The sequence below is a fragment of the Thunnus albacares genome, chromosome 13 (genome assembly GCF_914725855.1).
Source record: "Thunnus albacares chromosome 13, fThuAlb1.1, whole genome shotgun sequence".
Lineage (NCBI taxonomy): Eukaryota > Metazoa > Chordata > Actinopteri > Scombriformes > Scombridae > Thunnus > Thunnus albacares.
The window spans coordinates 20,260,970-20,282,564 of record NC_058118.1 but is presented as its reverse complement, the minus strand read 5'-3'; the positions used below and the strand labels follow the sequence as shown (position 1 = coordinate 20,282,564).

Here is a 21,595-nt window from a genome sequence, read left to right as displayed (position 1 = left end):
TTATGTATGTAATACATTCATTAAAACTGCAAGACTTAGAAATATTTTTAAAATATGTAGGTTTTATACTTGGTGAGTTGTCAATTTATTAGGTAAATTGAGCAAAGACTAAGGCAGTCTTATAGAACTGACCTGCATAAGTCCTACCAATTAATATTTTAGAGGTTTCATTCAGGCATTTTGGGGGCTGTAGTTGAATTGTATTTGATCATACTGAGAGGTGTTTCCAATATTTAGTCTAACCTCCATAATATATTATAGTGTAAGCGTACTGTGTATGAATTGTTGTATTTTTATTATATAATCCTATATTTGGATATTTTATATTCATATAATACTTTTATAACTGTTTAATATACTTTTTTAAAAGTTCCACATAATTTTATAATTTACTGTATATACTGTATGAATATGTCTATACATAAGGTGTCTGCATATTGTCTTTAGCTGACAATGTACAGTATGAATGACATGTTTCAGAGTTTGCACTGGATTCTACTTTGCATTTTATACTGTATATTCTGTATGTGTGACTGTGTGACCATATGCTGTCTTCCAGCTCCTGTGTCTGAGCCAGCTGTGTTTCAAACGTGTTTGTCACCAGAACAAATGAAGGTCACCTGCTCTTCAGAGGGAGATGTCAAAGAGTTCAATTTCAGTTTGGACGGTTACTCACTGACGCAGACCAGAGTCCACAGTCAGTCCCTGAGTCGCATGACAGAGGACACACCATCACTGGCTTCAAACGCAACTGAACAAGACACACCCAGAGTTTCAAATATAAGCATCAGTTTATATGGTCAACTGACAGGAAATCTGATGTGCAATGTTCAAAACAATGTCAGCAAAGAAGAAACGGTTATCCAGCTGACAAGCTGTAAAGGTACTGTATCTCAAGGAATGATCAAATTCCTTTTTTTGTTGCTTCCTTTGGTTGATATCAAATCCCCACAGCTAATTCATGATTTTATTTTCCAAAAAAGAAAAAAAAAAATCACAAATTTATCAGTTGGGTGGTACAGGTCAGCTTTTAGACAAGTAGTCTCAGATTTAAAGATTTTTATAGTGAATGTCAGGGCTTTCCCTTTTCTGTATATGTACAGTCTGACACCTCAGTAAAATCCTGTGGGTAGCAAGTACACATCTGGGATTTTGATTTGGTTTGTCCTTGAAGAACTTCCTGTTGTTTTAAAATTATTACTTCCCATGAAGTGTGTCTGTGTGCATCAACAGTGTAACAGTCTGGCCTTCAGAAAAAACACTGAACATTAATTACTGCTAGATCCTGTCAATACTGTTGCTGCTTTTAAAGAATTTTAAATTATTAATGATGATCAATGTCACTGCTGCTGTACCACATACATAAAAATGTGCACAGCCCCTGTCTGATTTTGGCGAGATATTTTAGCCATTCAACCCTAATTTATATTGTCTCTATATCTAATTTGGGTTCATATTTGTTTGTGTTTTCTAGCTTCCATTACTCACTTCCCTTCTGTGACTGTGGGTGTGATAGCAAGTCTTACCACTCCACTTCTCCTTTTGGCGCTGTTTTTTGGTATCAAACATCTGCAAAAGAAAACAAGACCCATGAGTGTTACTGAAGGTAAGAGAAAGATTTTCTCCTCATTCAAATGTCTTTATCTTCATTTTGTGTCATACTGAAAAAAATGCAGGTTTATCCAAATTAGTAAGCCATGTACAGTATACTTCTGAAAGTAATTTTGCAAAGCACAGGCTACTGCAGTTTATAGATGTTGGAAAGCATTTGTGGTAGCTCCTGCATTGCATCTAATGACGTGCACCATGAAAATCAATATGCAAAAACTTATATTGTTTGAATCAATCAAAATGTTAAACATTTATTTTGAGTATTTTTAAAGTTTTGTTAAACCATTCTGTGGCAAGAGAGTTGAAAGCATGGACTGATTTTAAAAGGTCTCAAATACATTACCACACAACGATGACATACTTTGACATTGTTCAGTGTGATGGATTCTCTTTGTCAGATACATTTCAAGAGTCTACTTTACTTCTTTCAGGTAATGCTGAGGATGAAATTGTCTACTCAGATGTTGTAGTGATGAAGAACAGAAGAAAAAACAGACCCAACTCGGATCAACATGCAGCTTAATTTTCTCCTACAACATTATTCATGACTTAGCTTTAGCCTAAATCCTAACCTTACCCTTGCAAGGGACTTCATATCCAAACCTAAGAAAACGTGGGATCATTGACTTCAGATCTACAGTAGAAGAAAAAATTAAATGAAAAAATGACAGTCGCTTATCAAATATAACAGTGCCTTTATGATTTTATTTTTCAGTGACTTTGAATGCTTTGTAACTGTGTAGCATTGTAAAGATGGTGAGGGTTTCATTAATAAACATACTGTACCCCTATATGGATACCTAAACCCTAAAGTTAAGCTTACTGAAGACCTTGTATGTAATTATCTGTCTATCATCTGGAGATGAATAAGATTTAACTTGTGTTTTAGACAAAAAAAAAGAGAAAGCAATTGTCACTTGCAGACAGAGTAGTACAGAGGTCAAGGGGAAAGTGCATGAAAAATATCAGATATGTATATATGATTGGTATAAGGCAAAGGTCCACAGCAAAGTTCTGTCAGTTATTTATGATATAGAGGAAATTTAACATGATGTTTTAATGCTAATTTGATTCATGTGTTACAGCAGTAAAATATACCTTCCATCTACATAATCATTCCAGCTCTGGTAAAAAGTATACTTCAGTGAACTGTATTAACAGTGTGGTGTATATACCAAACCTAATTAAAACATTATTGCTGCAATATTGTCATTCTACAAAGACAATTACAACATCTTTCCAATTTACAGTGAATATAATACTTTTGACTCTTGAGCTATGATTTTAAAATGGAAGAGTTACTTTAAGGATTTATACATTAGGTTCCAAATGTAACAGCTTTTTTTTCGTTTGTTTTGTAATTAGGTGTAATTGTGTATTTAGTAAATAAATACATTGTATACAGAAGACTTTGTTTTGCTCATGAGCAACGTGTTTCCTTTTCACAGTGTGAAAAACAGTGAAAAAGCAAATAACACAGTTTTAAGGTTATCATACAACTGGGAAGAGAAAGTCGAAAATGCTTTGTTTCGGAGTGGTTTGTAATTCGTAATTGGTCAGTGATTTAACAATAAAAAAGTGAACCTCATGGGTGACTGCAAAAACTGTTACTACCAGCCAGCTTTGACGCAGGCTATTGTGTTGAAAGCACTGTAGAGATAATCATCGACCACACGATGGGGCCATAAGCCATCAAATGTAACTACATAATGACCACCAAAGGAAATAACCATCATCATTGTATCTTTGGTGAGAGTCCCTTTTACCATCACAGCCCATGTGATCAAGAATAGTTGGAGTAGAAAAGGTATTGTACATAAACTGAGGATTGTGATTATAAACACTTGTCATTTGGAGTTATCAACATTTGGGATTATAAACTGCCAATCAGTTAATTAACAGATTCTGATATTTTTCTTGTTGCCTGGTTTATCCACTGGGTGGCAACAAAATGCAAGTTGCGCTGAAACAATTAGTTGTTTAATTGACTAATCAGTCAACGGAAAAAAATCTGTATTCATTTATGATAATCAATAAATTTTCAAAGATTTCAAAGATGTTTTAAGACATTTTTATTTTCAAGTTCCTGCCTCTCAAATGTGAGGATGTGCTGCTTTTCTTTGTCATTTATGATAGTAAACTGAATCTTTGTGATTTGTGACTGCTTAGACAGCACACTTGTTATACAAAAATATTTTTGCTGAAATGATACTCACCAGAAAAAAAAAAAAAGTTGTTGATTGTTTAGCTAACTAAAAAGTTTAGTTTTTCTATCCTTAACCATTAACACAATCTTCCCTTAACTTAAACCAAGTACTTTAGGTACATTTAACTTAACCACAGAGGTGGCATATCAATAAAGATATATATGAGTCTTTTTAGAAACTGTCATATGGGTAATTTTAGAAGACACTGACAAGAGTCCTACTGGGTGACTGTCACATGATCATGAACAACCTGACACAGTAGGAGAACTCAGTACTACCCTTTATTCTGATTTTTTGAGTTCAGACATATTGAATCAGTTGCATTCATTTAAACAGTTTTTCAAAGACAGATTTCCTGCATCACTTTCTTGATTAACTCCCTTCATCATGTCAGACAACAATGACAGGTCAATATATACAGTTATTGCTAGAACAAACAACTTACCACATTTATACTGTAAGGAAATCCCTTTTTCCATAAGCTTCATGTAGAAAGTGTCTGTCACTCTTTGGGCAGAAGAGGAACTGAGGAAGAGAGAGGATGGGGGAGGTTTAGCAGAGTGTAGTGGGTGATGATTGTGACCTCTGCGCATGGTTCCCTGTAACAACTACTCACTCTCACATCATTTATTATCCCTAACTCCACTACACTGTAGTGCAAACCACATCCATCTACTCCTTAAGAGCTGCCTTGGTCTCTCTATGTTAAGCCTTGTTGCAGTCTCTTTTGGTTGTTCATTGAGATGATTTCTTTAACTCTGTCTCTCCAAATCTGCTTTTTACATATCTTACTCTTCATATCAATTAAGGACAGAATATGCTGAGTGAGCAGCTTGTTTTGCACAGTCATCACAATAACCATCATGGTTTCACATGGATTTACCCTATGAGTTAAGTTAATATTTTGAAATTCTTGCAACACTATTCAAATTCTCACATACAATAAAATACACAAAAAATAACCAATAAATCTGAAGACTTTGACTGTTATTTGTCATTCATATCACTTTACAGCCCATCATCTCACTCTTTTTTTCTTGCTCTATTTTTTAAACATGAATGTCTCTAAATGATGGCGGATAACAAGACGTTTACTATCATATCACTGGTAGGGTGTTTTCAAAGGGGGATTCCCATTCCATCCTACAGTCTTCTGTCCACCATCTGTCTTTCCATAAGCACCATACTACAACACAGTATATGCCAGCCCTCACCCACAGCCACATTTGAAACTGACTTTACACTTAGGTCATATGGAATAACACTTATGGCTTTCCCTACTTTCTCCCCCTGCCACCCTCCGTCTCTCCCCCTCTGTGTTTTATGGGGTGACTGCAGTAGAGAGAAGGAGGGCTTCCCCCTCTCCCTGAAACCCCTGCTTAGAGAACATGTGGCCTGGGAATAATTGGGTTACAACCGCAGCAGTCCAATGAGTTGGCCTTGATTTGGAGAATGACTCCATTTACTTTTGTCTGACTGCCTGCTGCTTCCACAGCTGCAGCTTTTATCCTCCATTCAGGCTCAAGATTTTACTGTATAGGCCTGGCAGACAGCCAGATGAGAGAGTGGAACACAACCCGAGCATTAATATACTAACCCACATTCACTGAGAATAGTATGGTCCCTTCTTTTATAGTAGAATACTCCTTGCTTCAAGAATTTCTTCAAGGAAAATTTGTGACTTTATATTGTAAAATGTTCATTCTTAACCTAACGGTCACCATAAGAAGTTAGAATACACACACACATCATTCATATATATATATCTCCCTACCATTATGTCACTCAACCTCACAAGTTGAGTGCAGTGATGGTAACTCAGTCAAACTACAACTGCTGATTTCAAATTTGAACATTTTATACGGAGCTACGATACAGTCCCTCCCAATTTTGATTAGGCTACTTTATTTCCTAATTTTCTGGCGCCAGCAAAACAGACTTCCCTTTTTTCAGCTGAGAGTAGCATCTTAATTTTGATTGTGCATTTTATTGAGACAAAACGTAATTTCAAAAAGACATTAGCCATAGCAGGAAACACACAGCTGTATCTAATAACATTAATGGTGGTCAGTAAGCCATGCCAGTGCAGCACGCTATTGTTAATGAAATTAACTACACCTGTGCTTTCCCTGATGTGTCAATACTAGCTATCTATCAACAATTACAGTGTGACAATGGCATAAATGTTGGCATTGCCAGAGTAGGCCTATATTTTTCAGTGTATGATACTTAATACATGGTCAGAATTGGTGTGAAGTTGGGACACAGCCAGCTGTAGTGTTTGTCAGTTAGGCAGCAACATGCTCAACTTAGTAATATGCATCAGTTTTTACAGCAATAAGTAGCTTAAGGAATACAATTTCAAATTCACTATTTATCACACTACAGTTACCAGTTAGTTATGTAGTTGGTTAGTGGTGGCCAGAGTGGGTCTTGGTCGTGTTTGGTGCATTAGCAGAGGGAAGGAGAAGCAGTTAGCGTCTGTGAAGAGAGAGTAGGCCTTTGGGTCACTCCAAAATTATCACCCCTACTTTTTTTCATCTTGATATTCAGAGAGGAATACATATTTAACAACTGAGTGAATACATAACAGGTGGTCTATCCTCAAGTGAAGACAGAAGGACAGGTAGCCTAGCCTTGATCAGCATGTTGCTAGGTTACCACTGAAATCTCAGGAGAACATATGTCATGTTTATTGTACATCAAAAATGCATTTTCCTTGCTAATTTATGTTGCTTATAAAATACTGATAATAATAATAATAACAATAATAATAATAATAATAATAATAATAATAATAATAATAATAATAATAATAATAATAATAATGTATGGTGCAACTTGCACAGGAAAAGAACTAGGCTAATAATTAGAGGAAAACACTTAAATTGAATGAGATGGTGGCTCTGTAGTGGAACCTCATGAACCGGATTATAAAATATTTCTCACTCATGTCACCCCACATTGATTATAAACCATGATCTGCCCTGAATATTGTGATAAAAGTTCTAGTATGACGGTCCTGGAGAGGTTAAATCTATTATACTAAACTCATAAAGTGCCAGGAAGAGAGGAAGAAATGTCCACCAACAACAGATTTCAAGGCAACTGGTGAAACAATAGTGGATGCCCTGGTTAACCTTCCTATTAAAGCAAAATATGTTAGTTCTCACAGTCATTCTTGTTGTTTTGTCTTCATGGCAACCTCACAACATTCCCTGCCTGTTGATTGGCTCACCACACGTTAATGACACCAGAGGTCAAGGTGCAGAAATTGGTCACCAGAAACTGTCAGATGCTTTCAACAATGTGTGCTTCATGAGCCAAGGTTGTGGCAAAAGGTTTCCACATGCTGTCTGTCTTCCTTATCGGAAACTTTCCAGGCCAAAAATCTCCCAACCCTTTTTTGCTTTCCACTTGGAACACAGTAGCTGTTGGTTTCTTCTCAGCTGGATATAAGATAAAAGAGGGTCAAGGTCTGTGAACATTGTTATTAATGTTTCCATATTCACCTTTGGAATGAGCAGTGGCTGGGTTGGTCTCAGTCAAACTCTCAAGGTCACTCAGACAATGACGGCTCTTATCTCCAAACAAAGGCTCCTTGGTCAGTGAAGTAGGTGAACACCCTGACACGCCCATTTAAGAGGCACTAAGAGACTGGGCTGCTAAGAGGGGGAAATGCCTGTAAGTACAGCACTTAATTAAAAGAAATGAATGATAAAAACAGCCTTGGAGTTACCACCGCCCTTATGAAATAAACACAAATTAGGCCTTAAATGAAACATTAATTTAGTTTGACAAAAACACTTCTTTACTGTGGTTTAATCCAATTAACTTTTTAAATGTTACTAAAACAAGCCTCAAAGCTTTGCCACCCATTATAACCTTTCATGGTCATTGCCAAGCCTGAATTGTAAATGAATAAAATGTTCAAGTAAGTGTTCATGTCAGTGTAGAACACAATAGGTCCAGTGTAGTCTCTGTCCAAAAAGGGAACCTCTTTGATACACATGCAGAACCTGCCGGAAAGTATTGTGTCATTGGGATTTCAGAGTAAGGTCTCATGGTGCACGAGAGGAATGAGACATTAAGTAGCTTAGTAGGCCAACTGGGATAGTCATTTAGACAAGCCCACACAAGCTCAAAACATGCCTAAATATCTATCTATGATCATCTACATGATCATGTAAACAAACAGACACACGTGCACACCCGGTAGTTTGAAGAAAAACATGTTCTCGTACATTCAGTCACTGTGTCTCACCCACATACACAAACACACTCAGCTCTTTAAAGCCCCTGCCCATGGAAACCAAGCAAACAAGTTCTCACATTTGGCAGGCAGGCAGCTGTCTGGCTTCCGTCTATGGGAACTACTGTACAAAGCTGTTGTGTCAGATGTATGACCGAACATCATACAAGACTGACTCAACCATTAAACCGCTGTAAGGGTGGTGAGGTAACTGTCATAGATACATTTGCCCTAGATTTACTTTACTTTGGGTGATTATTTGAAAAGGAGAAGATAAATGGCACACAGATTAAAGCATCAAGTTATATAAATGTCTTGCTGCAGCCTCTTACTCTCTATGGATTGATTGATTTATTTATTTTTTTTGATTCATGCAGATGTTATTGTAAGCTTTTGTGTGAGCTGTGGCGGTGAGCTGTTTCATATTTTGGCCACGATAACTGGATAAATGAAGTCAATAGTAGAATTTAAGGATTTTTGGGCTCTATTGTGGAGGAGCTACACTGTCATTTTTCTAGAAACCCATCTAAAAACTGGCTAGTGATGTTACATAGGAATGTCTGGGCTTAGCATTAGAGGCTAGCTAAATTTCTGTTTTGGATGGAGTTGACAGCCACAGGCTTTAATAGAACTATTTTCATCCTGTGTTGTCTACTTTTAGCTAACAGTGAGTTCACTTACTATATAATAGTTTAAACCAGGATACTTGGCTTGTATTAAGGAATCATGTTATCCATTTTTTTGGGCTAAGTGAAGCATTTTTCTACCTCATTATAGGCGTTGAGTTGTTCTGATTGCCTGGTTTTGGCTGTGGAAAATGCTCTGCTTTATGTAGCCAAACCAACAGATCACACATTACTATTTCAATTTTCCTGTTTGACTTATTTTCTCATAGTTGCGGCACAGCTTGACTTGGTGATTGTGGATGAAAAATGTGATGGTATAATAATTGTACACAAATGTCAATGGCTTTTGGTAACTGTATGATCTCTCGTACTGTCTCAACCTCATTACTTTTTTGTACTTGACCTTTTTTGTAACAAAGTCCACATCAACTTAATTATTAAAAATAAGTTTAAATTCAGTTTTTGTTACAGTTTGATGCTATATGATGAGTTGTTCTCAATACCGCAGGCAGGGCTCAGTGGGTTTGTTCTCTGGGACGATAAACCAGATGAAACGGTAAAATAAGTGTAAATGTATCTTTTCATTTTCTAGAAGTCGGGAACTTATCTATATCATTAGTTTTAATGACTTATTGCTCTGCACACGAGGGCCCATGTAACAGTTAGTTGAAGGAAATGCCAAAGTTTGAGTCATTTGTTGTTTCTCTCTCTGTGTCTCTTAAAGCTTTGTCTTTGCAACAAGGTTAAGATTGACCCAGAAAAGTTTACAATAATCCTATAGATATATAACTAGTACACACTGCAACAGCTACAACTGAAGTTGTTTTTTGCTCTTACAATACATTCATGTTTTGGAGCCCGAGTTCGGCGATTTGAACGTCGCCATCTTTGAATTTTGGAGCCAGAAGTGATCATATTTGGATGAGAAGGTGGAGTTATGCCTAGCTCTAGCTGCTAGCTTGGTGAGCACGGTCATTTACAGTCTATGGTGAACTTTTAGCTGTGATAATACTGATGCTAGTTCAAATTTTCGCTGGCGAAAAAAGAACTTAAAACCATTAAAACCAAGTGTACTTACCGGATAAACTGAACAGCTGACTCTTTACGGGATCTTTTAATACAACCAAACGCGGAACGAGGCTTTTTGGACGACCGAAATGTTTCAATGACTATCATGAACTGAAAACACACTGTGAAATAGCGGCACCTACTCTGTATCCTGTGACTCTGGGGTTACGCCATGGTTACGTTACGTAATCAATGTTGTCGCCTTGGTAGCGACCCACTTGTCAATCACAACGTAGTCACGCCCTAAAGCATACGCTACTTTATCGTCTATTTTACTCTAAATGGGCCTATAATTTACAAAATAAACAGTATGCTGTATTGGATAAGACTTGAAATTAGTGATTGAGACCATAAACCCATAAGCAAAACATTTACTGAGGTAATAAACATCTTTTTGCAACCAGTGGAGTCGCCCCCTGTTGGTCCTTAGAAAGAATGCAGGTTTAAGGCACTCCCACGTTGGCCTCACTTTTCAGACCGAGAGCTACCCACTATTGGTTTTACTTAATTTGACTCAAGTAAACTACAGAAATATTAGCAGTAAATAAAAGTAAAAGTGCTCACAATATAAAATAGCACCATTCAGAGTGCCATGTTTATCATATATTATGATTATCAGACATATGATTCATTATGAGTAAAGTAAGTTAAGGTTTATTTGTATAGCACCTTTCACAGATACAAAATCACAAAGTGCTTTATGTTAATGAAAAACATATTATTAAAGGAAATATTAAAAATATCAATGACAACAGACAGCACAGGGCTGACAAATCACAGCAACAACAAATCAATGAGGACAGAAACACATAAACAAGTACAGACATTGCGAAACACAGACGAGGAAATAAAGTAAAAGAGCAATAAATAAAGTGGAGCAGCTATTCAGACAGGCTAACCAAAAGCCTGTCTGAATAAAAACGTTTTCAGCTGTTTCATAAAGATGTCACAAGAGTCTAGGGATTGCAACAATAAGGGGAGAGCATTCCATAGACTGGATGCAACAGCTTGAAAAGCATGGTCACCTCAGGTTTTAAGTGGGTTTGAGGGACAGACAGTTATTTTTGTTCTAAGATCTAAGAGCCTGATTAGGCATATAATGGAGTAGGAGGTCAACAATAAACTGGGGTGTTTGACCATGCAAGGCTCTAAAGGTTAGCACCAGTATCTTAAAATGGATCCAAAATGTAATTGGAAGCCTGTGAAGAGAGGATAAAATTGGCATGATATGTGATCTCTTGTTATTTCTAGTTAAAAGCTGAGCAGACAGTTTTTTGACAGTTTGGAGATGGTTCAAAGAAGTTTTATTTTAACAGGTAAAAAGAGCGTTACAATAATCTAAACAAGAAGAAATAAAAGCTTGAATAATCATCTCCATCTCAATCTTGGTCACCACAGACCTTGATTTAGCAATGTTCCTCAACTGGAAAAAGCATGAATGCATAAACTGGCTGATATGATTGTCAAAGGACAGGGATTGGTCAAAGATGACATGTAAATTTCGAAGGTTATGCTGAACACACTTAACAACCCCATATACTGCTTGATGTTTGGGTTAAAAATTTCAGGAGCAATTATAAGAGCTTCTGTCTTACTTACATTTAACTGAAGGCAGTTGTCAGCCATCCAAATCTTGATGGCATCCAAACATTCACTTAAAATGGACAATTGATTACTGTCATCAGGTTTAAAAGAACAATACAACTGAATATCATCGGCATAGAAATGATAAGAGATGATGATGTTATAACAGCTAATAATCTGTCCAAGAGGCAGCATATAAACAGAACAACATAGGACACTGTAGACACCGCATGACAAAGGTGCTGTGTCTGACATGAACTGACGTAGACCAAAAACTCTTATCAGCAAGATAGGATGAGAACCAATCCATGGCACACCTGGAAATACCCACTAACTGGTTTAGCCTATTTAATAGAATATCATGATCGACAGTATCAAAAGCAGAGCTGAGGTCAAGTAACACCAATAATGAGCATTTCCCATTATCTGCAGCCATTATAATGTTGTTAGTGACTTTAAGAAGAGCCGTTCCTGTTGAATGCAGTTTATGAAAACCTGATTGAAAGGAGTCATACAGGCTATGTGTTCCTAAAACATTTATAAGCTGCTTGGTGACAACTTTTTCCAGCAGTTTGGACACACGAGGCAGCTTAGATATAGGTGTATAATTCATTGGGAGGGTGGGGTCTAAATTTGCTTTTTCAGCAAAGGCTGAACAATAGTATGTTTAAACTGGCTAGAGTCGGAGCCGGTTGAAAGGGAGAGATTGATCATGGCTACAATAGTGGAGCCAATTGAATTAAAAACAGTTAATTCAAGTAGAGTAGATGACAGTTTAGTTTAGTCTTTCATTTTTTCCATCTACTTTCAGGCACACGGTTCAGAGTTACACCATCCTGTCTCCATCCTGAGCAAGATGTAAATTGGTAACAAATACAGTATGTCCATGCAGCAGAGCAGTGTGCTAACAGAGCACAGGATTTATAATCCTGAGCCTCTCCCATAAAGGAGGCAGGTGATCTGAGGCCTCTACCTGATCCAATACCAATCTTGAATAATTTTATGCGCATGTGAAAATACAGGGATGTTTTTTGTGGCACTGAGTGACTGGTGTTGAGTATTACAGTACATATGAAACCCTGAGCGTTTCATTTGTACTTCATTCAATTGATTAGAGTAATTCAAGAAATTTCGTGCATATCATCTTCTAGTTGGCAAGGTGAAGGGCCGTATTTTACCAATAAATCACATTTTGAAGTGAATATGATTTGAGAGAGAAAGAGAAGGACACACTGAGACTTTCTGTTCTTCTTCTCCAGGGCATCGAGCAGCAGCAGAGTGAGTCAGTGCATCTGGACCACAGATCCCGCTCCCACTCATCTGTGTTCATAGCCAAGGATTTGGTTTGTTGAAACTAGAAGTTCACACCATGATGTGCATTTAAAATATGTAAAAAAACCAATATGTAAATAATTGCAAATAATTAAATGATGTCCAATTTACAGTACTATAGCTGAATCAATTGCAGAATTTCACACACATACAGTCTTGTGATGTCAAATATCTCTTATCTTTTGTCTGTGTCCCATTTGTGAAATACGTTACTTGTACGCACTTGTCCTTGGCTAACCGGTTGCACTCCTCTTTTTTTTATCCTTTATTTAGCTTACCTTAGACAAGATAACACACACTGACATTTGAAATAATCTGTCATCATTATAAACCTCCTCTCAGCCTGATTTCAACATTCAACCCGTCTGTACCTTTGTGCAGTTTCACCAGAAAAACAAGAGACAACATTAAAACCAAATTTCAAGTGCTCTGCTTCCTGGAAGATATTTTTCTTGGTGGGGTTGGTTGGCCTCTGAAATAACATTCAGATTAGGTAACATTAAACCTTTGCTCTGAAACTAATCAATATTAATGAAATTCTGATGGCTGCCAGCTCCTCAGGGCAGGACTCACAATGCCAACTCAGTGATAGGTAGAAAAACTGGTGGGCTTTACCGTTTCACTGTGACCAAATTTAACATACATGGGTCAGATAGCATTTGCAAATAGCTCTTTGTATCTGTTTTAGATTATAATATGATGCAGGAAGTACTCACTTCTTCATGTTTGACAACCATTGCAACACAATGCGAACCTTCCTGGTGCAGTTATCCTCACCTATTTTTCACTCCAACTATGTTAATGGAGTTTCCCAGCTGCAAATCTCAATTTAATGTGGTGAATTGGAAGAAGACCACGAGATCTTCACTCTTGAATGTACACAAATAGACTTTTAAGCCCCAAGTTTGAGTCATTAGTCTGAATGTGGAGATGAGCTCATGTTTGCTAGTGACATGGTTTCATCCGGGCGGTCTGTTAAAAAACCCCCACACATCCGCGGATGGATTGAACATTATGTCACATTAACACAACTATAATTACACAATCCCTGTCATTTACACAGGGGTGGATTACTGTAAACTGTGTGGGTGTGTGTGTGATGGTTTTGGTGTTCTCAGTGTAGTGCTTTTTATGAACTGTCCACATTGTGGTTAGTGACTTTGAAAACCATGTTTTTTTAAATTGGTTTTCATGGATTTATTTTGCTTTCTTCTGACGTGAATCCGGTAGATATAGTCAATTGAACATGATAGAAAGCATAGTTCATGACTCTTTATCAGTAAAACATTTCTTACTGTGACCTTGTTTTTTGAGTAGATATGTCATTGTTTTTGAAGGCCTAAATAATTTTAGTATCGGGATGACTTTAAATGATAAATGTTTCTGAAGCTATAAGAAGAGCTGTACCTAATTATAAATAATGGGAAGCAACATTTTTAATAGCCTTTGTTGAAAAACAGTGAATCTTAACATAAAACAAAAGATGTAATGAATTTCCTGGAATTTAAGGAATGTTAATATGAAAACATCACATTCTTGTATGTTAAACTTGTGATATTCTTCAATTCGTAGATATTGTATTCCTTCTAGTTTATCATTAACTAACTAACATCCGTTGTTGGCAGCAGTACAACAGCTCTCAGCTCTCTACAGATACTCTTAATCTTTGCGGACATCAGCAGTTGTGTTACATTCAGAGAAAAAAAAGATACAGAATTATGTGTTTGTATGACGATGCTTTGTTTTACTGCTACTGCTTTTGTTTTGGTTAGCAAACTTCTTCCACCTGTAGAGTAAAATACTACCAGCCTGTCTCGCCTTGGATTTTTAAGGTGGAAATAAGAGTGCACCTAACTGGCACAGAAAACTCAGTGAAAACTTAAAGGGGACATATGCTTTTTGTGATTTTCTGTTATTTATATACTATTATGATGTCAGATATCTATGCTAAACATGCTAAAAGTTACAAAACTTGAGGTTAAGGTATGTAGAAACGCTCCCTGCAAGTCAAAAGCCCAGGCTTCAACCTGCTCTGAATGCGTCACTTGTGACATTTTTTTCTACCTTGCCAACGAGCTGACGTCAGTGCATGCCCACTAACGGCCATCCATTCTGTAGCCTTTGTTGCTAAGGTTGTTGCTAAGGTTTTTCCATGTGTTGTTTACATTATTCATTCTTATATTTCAGATCGAATTCCAGCTCTAACATATACAGATACAGACATTATGAGTAAAGAACAAGTTAAAAATAATGATATCTTACTACAATAGTTTATTGCATGGTTTGCTGACTTAGCTTCTGGAGCTGGCAGAAGTCTCCTGAGGGGCAACTTAAGACAGAGTGGGCTCATTGTGAGGGGGGCCTGAAAGAGAGAAGAGCTAAAACACCCTGTTTCATACAGAAGCTGAACTGAGGGTTAGTATGAGTTAAAAAAAATTCAGTTATATTCGATGTGGCATGAGTATTTATGTTTTTACAAAGTGACCACAGTGTTTCACTTGGTCAAAAACTTGTTTTGGTTTTGGTGGCATGTTGATTTGGGACATCCATCTATAATCTCAAGGTCTCAGGCTTCTGGCTGCCCTTGTGTTCTGACCTCTCGCAGAAATCTGTTTATGTCTGTGTGCCTCAGAGGGAAATGACAAGGAACATTTTTTAATAATTATATGGAAGATTGCAATGGAACAGCTCAAAACATTAAAAAAAAGATTTCTTTACAACACAACAATATAGCTGTGGTCTTAATATTTAATATTACTTTTAACCATTGAAGTTAAGAAATGAATACTCTTCTAGCTGTCAGTGTGCGTGTGATTCATACCATGCGGCCAAAGCCAACAGTACAAATAAGTCCAGTAGACAGGCCTGACCTACCTCTTTATGTCTCTCTGATAGAATTATAACTCTGCCTGCTCTATACTTAGACCCTCAGACGATTGTATCTCTGCTTCATGAGGTCCAGACTGAGTTGTTTAGGGAAATAAAGGCCTTTTTCACTCAGTTAAAGATGTCTGGAAAGGATGAAAGGCACACAGGGAAGGGAGAAAGAGAAATGAGGAGTTAGGGAGGGTGAGAGCTGGCACTTGTATCCTGCAGTGTTTGTCCTATAGTGCCTGCCACTGTGGAACTTTTCATACAGTCACTATGGTACCACTGAAACATGCAGCTGCTTCTTTTAAAGGTATTGTCAGGGTAGAAAGGGGGTATGCAAAGAAGTGTGTGTGGGAATGTGTGTGTGCTTCAGTTGTGTCAGTAAAAAGAGTGTTAAAAAGTACAGACAGTATAATGAAGAGAAGAAAAGGAAGTAAAAAGTGGTTGTGCAATGAGTTGGATGAAGAGATTTCCTTAAATTTGAAGACAACAGTTTACTGTTTTGTTTGGCCTGTTGGGATTGGGTCAGCTCCATTGGGTTTTCCTGTTTCCTGTCCCTATGTTTCTTACTTTGCATATGTCTTAAATTAAGAACCTCGACCAGACCAGATTTCTTAGAAGAACCTCCACTCCATTGGAGAGGTGTAGAGCATAGATCAATCTGGTCCATAATTTAATTTAAGGTACAGCCGAAAATTTGACATCCATAGTTCAAAATTTGTTGCAAATTTGTTGAGAAAATGTATGCTGACCATTGCTGACAAAGAGCAGCAGCTGGCAAACTGGTGCAAGTGAATAGTTTAACAAAAACTCTCACATAGAAATAGTGCTTAGGAATAGTGGTGACTCCTCTGAGAGTAGGGTTATAGTGTTTTATTAAGTCCACATGTCACTATTTATTTTAAAATTTTGTAAATGTGTGATTTTTCATCACATATTTAATGTGTTCCTGTTATATTACTCATTTTGAACTGAATCTTTATAGAATTTTCAGTTTTAAAACCACATCTCTCGTTAAATTCAGAAAACACACCAGACCTGAAAAACCTTCATAAATTCAGAGTGACAAGGTAATGCTGTAATATTTGATCCAAAATCATATTGGCTAGACAAGCAAAGTCTTAAAGCAAAGAAATAATGGTATTGTTTTTTGTTTTCTTTTTTGTTTCTTCTTCTTTAGACACACACATTTGATGAAGTTTACACCAGAATCCATCGCCTGCTCCGGTCTGTCATCACTTTCAGTTCACTGCACCTCATTCCGAGCCAGGTTTTGTTGAAAGCAGACATCCCTCTAAAGAATGACTCGCCTGTTTGGTTTTTATATCCACTTTTATTTAAACAGACTTGAGAGGGTTGAGATATGTTGCATATGTCTGAAAAACTAATAGATACTGTAGCAAGCTCTTCTCTGTGACTGGATAATAGCCACTTTGGCAAAATATACGCTTAGAGTAAGCAAAATACCTCAGAGGGAATTCCTTTTCTGTGTTACTCATAATGTTCTGTACATCTTTGCCAATGCTATCATGAATAAATATTTAGTGTAAAATAAAATTTGACATAGGTATATAACTCTCTTCCATGACCATCATATTTAAGTCATTTCTTGTCAGTGCAACCTTAGCTTCTGATTCTGCCACGGTCTGATGAAATTGTGATGTACTGAAACACAAATGACATATCCGACACAATATCTGAGCATATTTAATGTCTTTACAGCACAACGGACGTGCATTTTGCACTGTTTCCATGTGAAACCTTTCAGTGTAAGCAGTTATAGTTCAGGGTGGGGTCAGGCTTTTTTACTTGACAAGTTAGGCAGCTAACCTAAACTAGACATTACCCAGAGAGGGTATTTCTCTGTCAAATAACATAAATATGTCATTACTCTATTTTAATAGTTGAGAAATATTTAGATAAGTTGAATCTGTATTTGGAACTGCATAAAAATAGTGATAGATGCTCATAAAATACATATGCAAGGTTGTTTTTGATCCAAGTGAGTTTGGTAGTCCGTGAGAAAAGTGTTCAAAAGTAAATAGCTTGTTCCTTGGCCCATGATCTTACATTCCACCACATTTTATTGAGATCTGTCAACATGATTTTAAGATATCTTGCTACATCAGACTAACAATTGGGTTTGAAAATAACTGCCCTGGCAAAGCTCAGGTTAGTTTCAGCTTATGCTATGTTTCCACTTGTCTCCTGCACAATATCCCTTTCAGAGAAACTAATTTCTCTCACGTTGTACAGATTTTACAGACCGTGAGCCCCTCATTCTGGCAGCCTTGGTGCTGTTTTATACCCACCAATCTATTCAGGTCCACCTTCTGATTTTCCTCACAAGAATGTATTGCTCATCTGAGAGCCAAGCGAGTCTGAGGTCATCCTGTGACATGTCTCAAGATTAGTGACTGTCTCTTTCTGAATCCCCTTTTAATGAGAATCAAAGCAAAAAACTCAATGGAAGCTTCATCCCTTCACAAGGCCAAACCAAAACATTCAGAGGATCAGGGGGCTTTTAGGAACATACACGAAAATCCCTGAAAACAAACCATGTGGGTACTGTATATAGACAAACTGTGCACCTTTCAGTCTCTGTGTGTAGATTTTGTCCCCACTGAATAAATAGAATATACACACATGTACAACTGTATATATAGAAAAAACACAAATCCCTGCAGACATGTACTGCAGAATATAAATACTACTACTAAAAAAAAGCACCATGAGAGACAAGGAAATGATTTTGGCAGAAGATTTCTCATTTAAGAGAGACTTTTGTGAGCTACAGGTTCATAGCATACAGCAAGGATATGTTTTTTATTCTCCTGCTCTCCACTATGTGCACAGTAACTTCTTTGGCATCATGTTAGGTCATCAAATCAAAATCAAACGCATTACTGCTTCAGTTACACCAGCCATTAGACTGGAACTTGGTTACAAAACTGCCGGCCCTTTAATATGCACAAAATGCCAATGTTATTATGAAGATAAACAGGCTCTTTCTCTCGGCTCTTTCATCATCGACCAAACACTCTTCTAGCAGAGCTCCATATTATAACTTGCAAGAACCTTTACTGTAATATATTACAGTTTCGCGTGTTGCTTGTGGTGCTTAAACTATAGGTTTTTGAGTTATGGTACATGTTTTCAATTTACAGCTGAGGAGGAATGGCTAGAATGCTGCTCTGCTGTATATACTGTACAGTCTCATATACCAAGGTATCGCTGGCACTCATCCAGTGAGACTCTACAAATCACGGCTGTCACAGGCAACAGGTTGGTACCTTATGGCCCCAGAAACATGGAATGTGCAGTATGCTCCATAAGTATGGAGGAGAGGTGCACAGATTAAAGTGAGATAATAATATCTGGTAATATAGTTATATATTTTTGTTCTGTGTGACATTGTTGAGGATGCAAAGAAAGAAAGTAGGGGGACGACAAGGAGGTAGCTGAATGAAAGAAAGTAGGAGAGAAAGTGATGAGAATGAGAAACAACCACTTGGTGTAAGCAGTGGGACCCGCATGATGGTTAGCTATATCAGCAGAAAGAACTGTCAGGCACCCAGAACAAGTCTTGGAGCAGCATTAACAGTGTCAGCATTCTTACCAAAGGGAAGAAAACAAGCCTCTTAACCACACAGCCAGTGCTGTGAGGTTGTGTACCTTTTACTTCTGTCTTAAGAACTTTTAATTGGAGATGGATTTAAGCACAACAATGTGTGAAGCCTGCAAAAGTATAAACTTAAATTGGATACATTTTTATTTCTTAGGTTTGGCTAAGTTTTCACAAGTTATTTTAAACTGTGTAAAGCTATTGAGCCTGATCTGATTTGTCAACGAACTTTGTAAAATTCTGACTGAATGAATTTGATTCTTCGGTTGCATATTTATTATATATTATGATTTATTTTTTAATCCCCTGGTCAAATCAGACAATACATGAATGTAAACAGAAAAGATTTTTAGCTCTCCATGCAGGTCAACATGAAGAATGTGACCCTGGAAGTAAGTTGAAGAAAACTGCTAAGCCAGTGCTCAGAGATGTGAGCTGGTTAAGAAGTGATGCTGCAGTATGCAGAGCAAAGCGAGCTCCCTGGTTCTGAGGAAGTTGAAGTGTTTATCTTTAAAATGGACTGAATGTTTATAGATGTGAGAGAAGCAAAATTCTTTCCATGTAGCAAGGTCACAGCTTCTCTCTCAGTATTTCTAACTGCCTTATATAATTCACTGTGTGGGTCTGTTAAGTGCTGTTTTGTGAGGGGTTTCCACACCAGATTGGTAATTTCATATTTACTTGAGAAAAAGTAAACTGAAATACAATGGATGATGTGCCATTTCCAGCTCTTTCATTCTGAGGTGGCTGTATGTCTAAAGTGTGCTGACTTCCATTTCTTCCATGAAGAAAATACACTTCTCAGAAGTCTGGCATAGACACAAATATATATTATTTTGATTTAACTCAAGTGCATTACGTTACATTAAGGACTTATAGCATAATGTGGGGAACATTAACAAATGTGAGTAATGCTGATTGCACAAAGCTCTACAGAGGAATATCTGTTGGTCCAGACACCAGCACTTTGTTTACTTCTCTCTCTTTCCTTCTTTTTCTTTTCCTGTGACACTTTCTCTCACCCTGATTTAAAGCCTCTCCCTTTCTCCCCCGCCTCTTTCTCAAAATCTGGACGCCTTTACTGCAGTTGTTGAATGAGCTATTATTGAAAGCACAACGTCATTTAATTGGGTATGAGGTCGCCTCTTACCTCCTGGTTTCGATTACAAGAGTTCCCTTGAATCTGTGCCATGCACTGCAACTGCAACTGCATGCATTATAGATTTACTATAATGATGCTCTGGTGCTGATGCACATACACAAACGTGAAAAGCCAGAAATATGATGGAAATCAACACATTTGCAGTGCCATAAAGCATTGCCACAAAGTATGAGAATACAAAATTGCCATGGCCCGTTTCCCAGACAGGCATTAAGACTAGTTCTAGTCTAAAGTGGCCTTTTAAACAAGGGTAACTCAAAATGGCTTTCTCTGATATGGTTTGTAGTAGTCTTAGGTTAAACCTAGGCTTAAATTATTGAATTAATAAAAGAATAGAGATACCAGGACTAAATGGGGGCTTAATTAAACCTCCAACGATGCCGGATTAACTTCAATGAATGCTGTGCTGTCTGCAAGTAGAAATGAATGGATTATGTGAATTTCAGAAAAACCACTAGCTGGGCAAGTACTCCTTGACAGGACAGGACTTAAAAGAAATTGCAGTGATTATTCCACTACTGGAGTTAGGACTTGCATTGTTGTCATTAAAAGGAAAGCATATGACCTTTTCTACATGTTCTGTCCCAAGTCTATACTGTTTTGTCAGTTTTTACTCCTCCGATTCCATTATATCTTGAGCTTCTTATGATGCCATCCAGGATTTCTATGCATCCCAGGCCACTGCTGTCTGCGCATATTCTTACAAATGAGGACTAAAACAGATGGCTGAAACAAATCTAATTTAACTCTATCCTGGACTACACAGTCAAGAAGTTATTACTGTGAAAACTATATAAGATGTGTTTCAGAGAGTAACTTTGTAAACAAGGATGAACTATTCTAAATTAAGGCCTACTCCTGGTTTAGTTTACACTCTGTCCAGAAACAGGCTTTGTGTGTAATACCTCAGACTACGATTTCTAAGTGTACAACAGTTTCAGCAGGGTAGCTGCTGACCTAAACTGAAAGAACACACTTCTTCTCATGGGCAATAAAATTGGTTTTGTGACACAAAAACAATTTTATGCTGAGATTTAAGTGCCTGTGTGAAGTGAATGACTGGGGATTTTGGTTGCAAGACCCACATATTGCAGCCTGGTGGTCTTAAAATGTGTGTTATGGAGAAACTGACGTGTCAGAACATGGGGTATAAAACTAAGACAAATTGAATCCCTTGTGTTTTTCACAGTGCAACTCATGAAATCTTTTGTGGGGAAATCCTGCAGTTAAGACCTGTGAAGAATGTGAACAATCCTC

The 21,595-nt window shown here is 37.3% G+C and overlaps 1 protein-coding gene across 7 annotated transcripts in view; it reads right to left on the bottom strand.

The window, feature by feature from the left end:
• LOC122995083 (solute carrier family 22 member 5-like) overlaps positions 1-9,983 on the bottom strand; it is an 82,016-nt gene extending 72,033 nt beyond the window's left edge. Inside the window, exons 1-5 of one of the 7 annotated variants that reach the window (XM_044370065.1) lie at positions 9,775-9,983; positions 7,331-7,483; positions 4,264-4,343; positions 2,189-2,245; positions 1,489-1,569 (exon numbers count right to left, since the gene is read on the bottom strand). In XM_044370065.1, the coding sequence (XP_044226000.1) occupies positions 1,489-1,569; positions 2,189-2,206 (99 nt within the window). In that variant the 5' untranslated portion in view covers positions 2,207-2,245; positions 4,264-4,343; positions 7,331-7,483; positions 9,775-9,983. Of the gene's footprint in view, positions 1-1,488; positions 1,570-2,188; positions 2,246-4,263; positions 4,344-7,330; positions 7,484-9,774 lie in introns of those variants that run through there. The other 6 variants (XM_044370066.1, XM_044370064.1, XM_044370067.1 and 3 more) reach the window with 6 other exon arrangements.
• Positions 9,984-21,595: the final 11,612 nt, after the last annotated feature.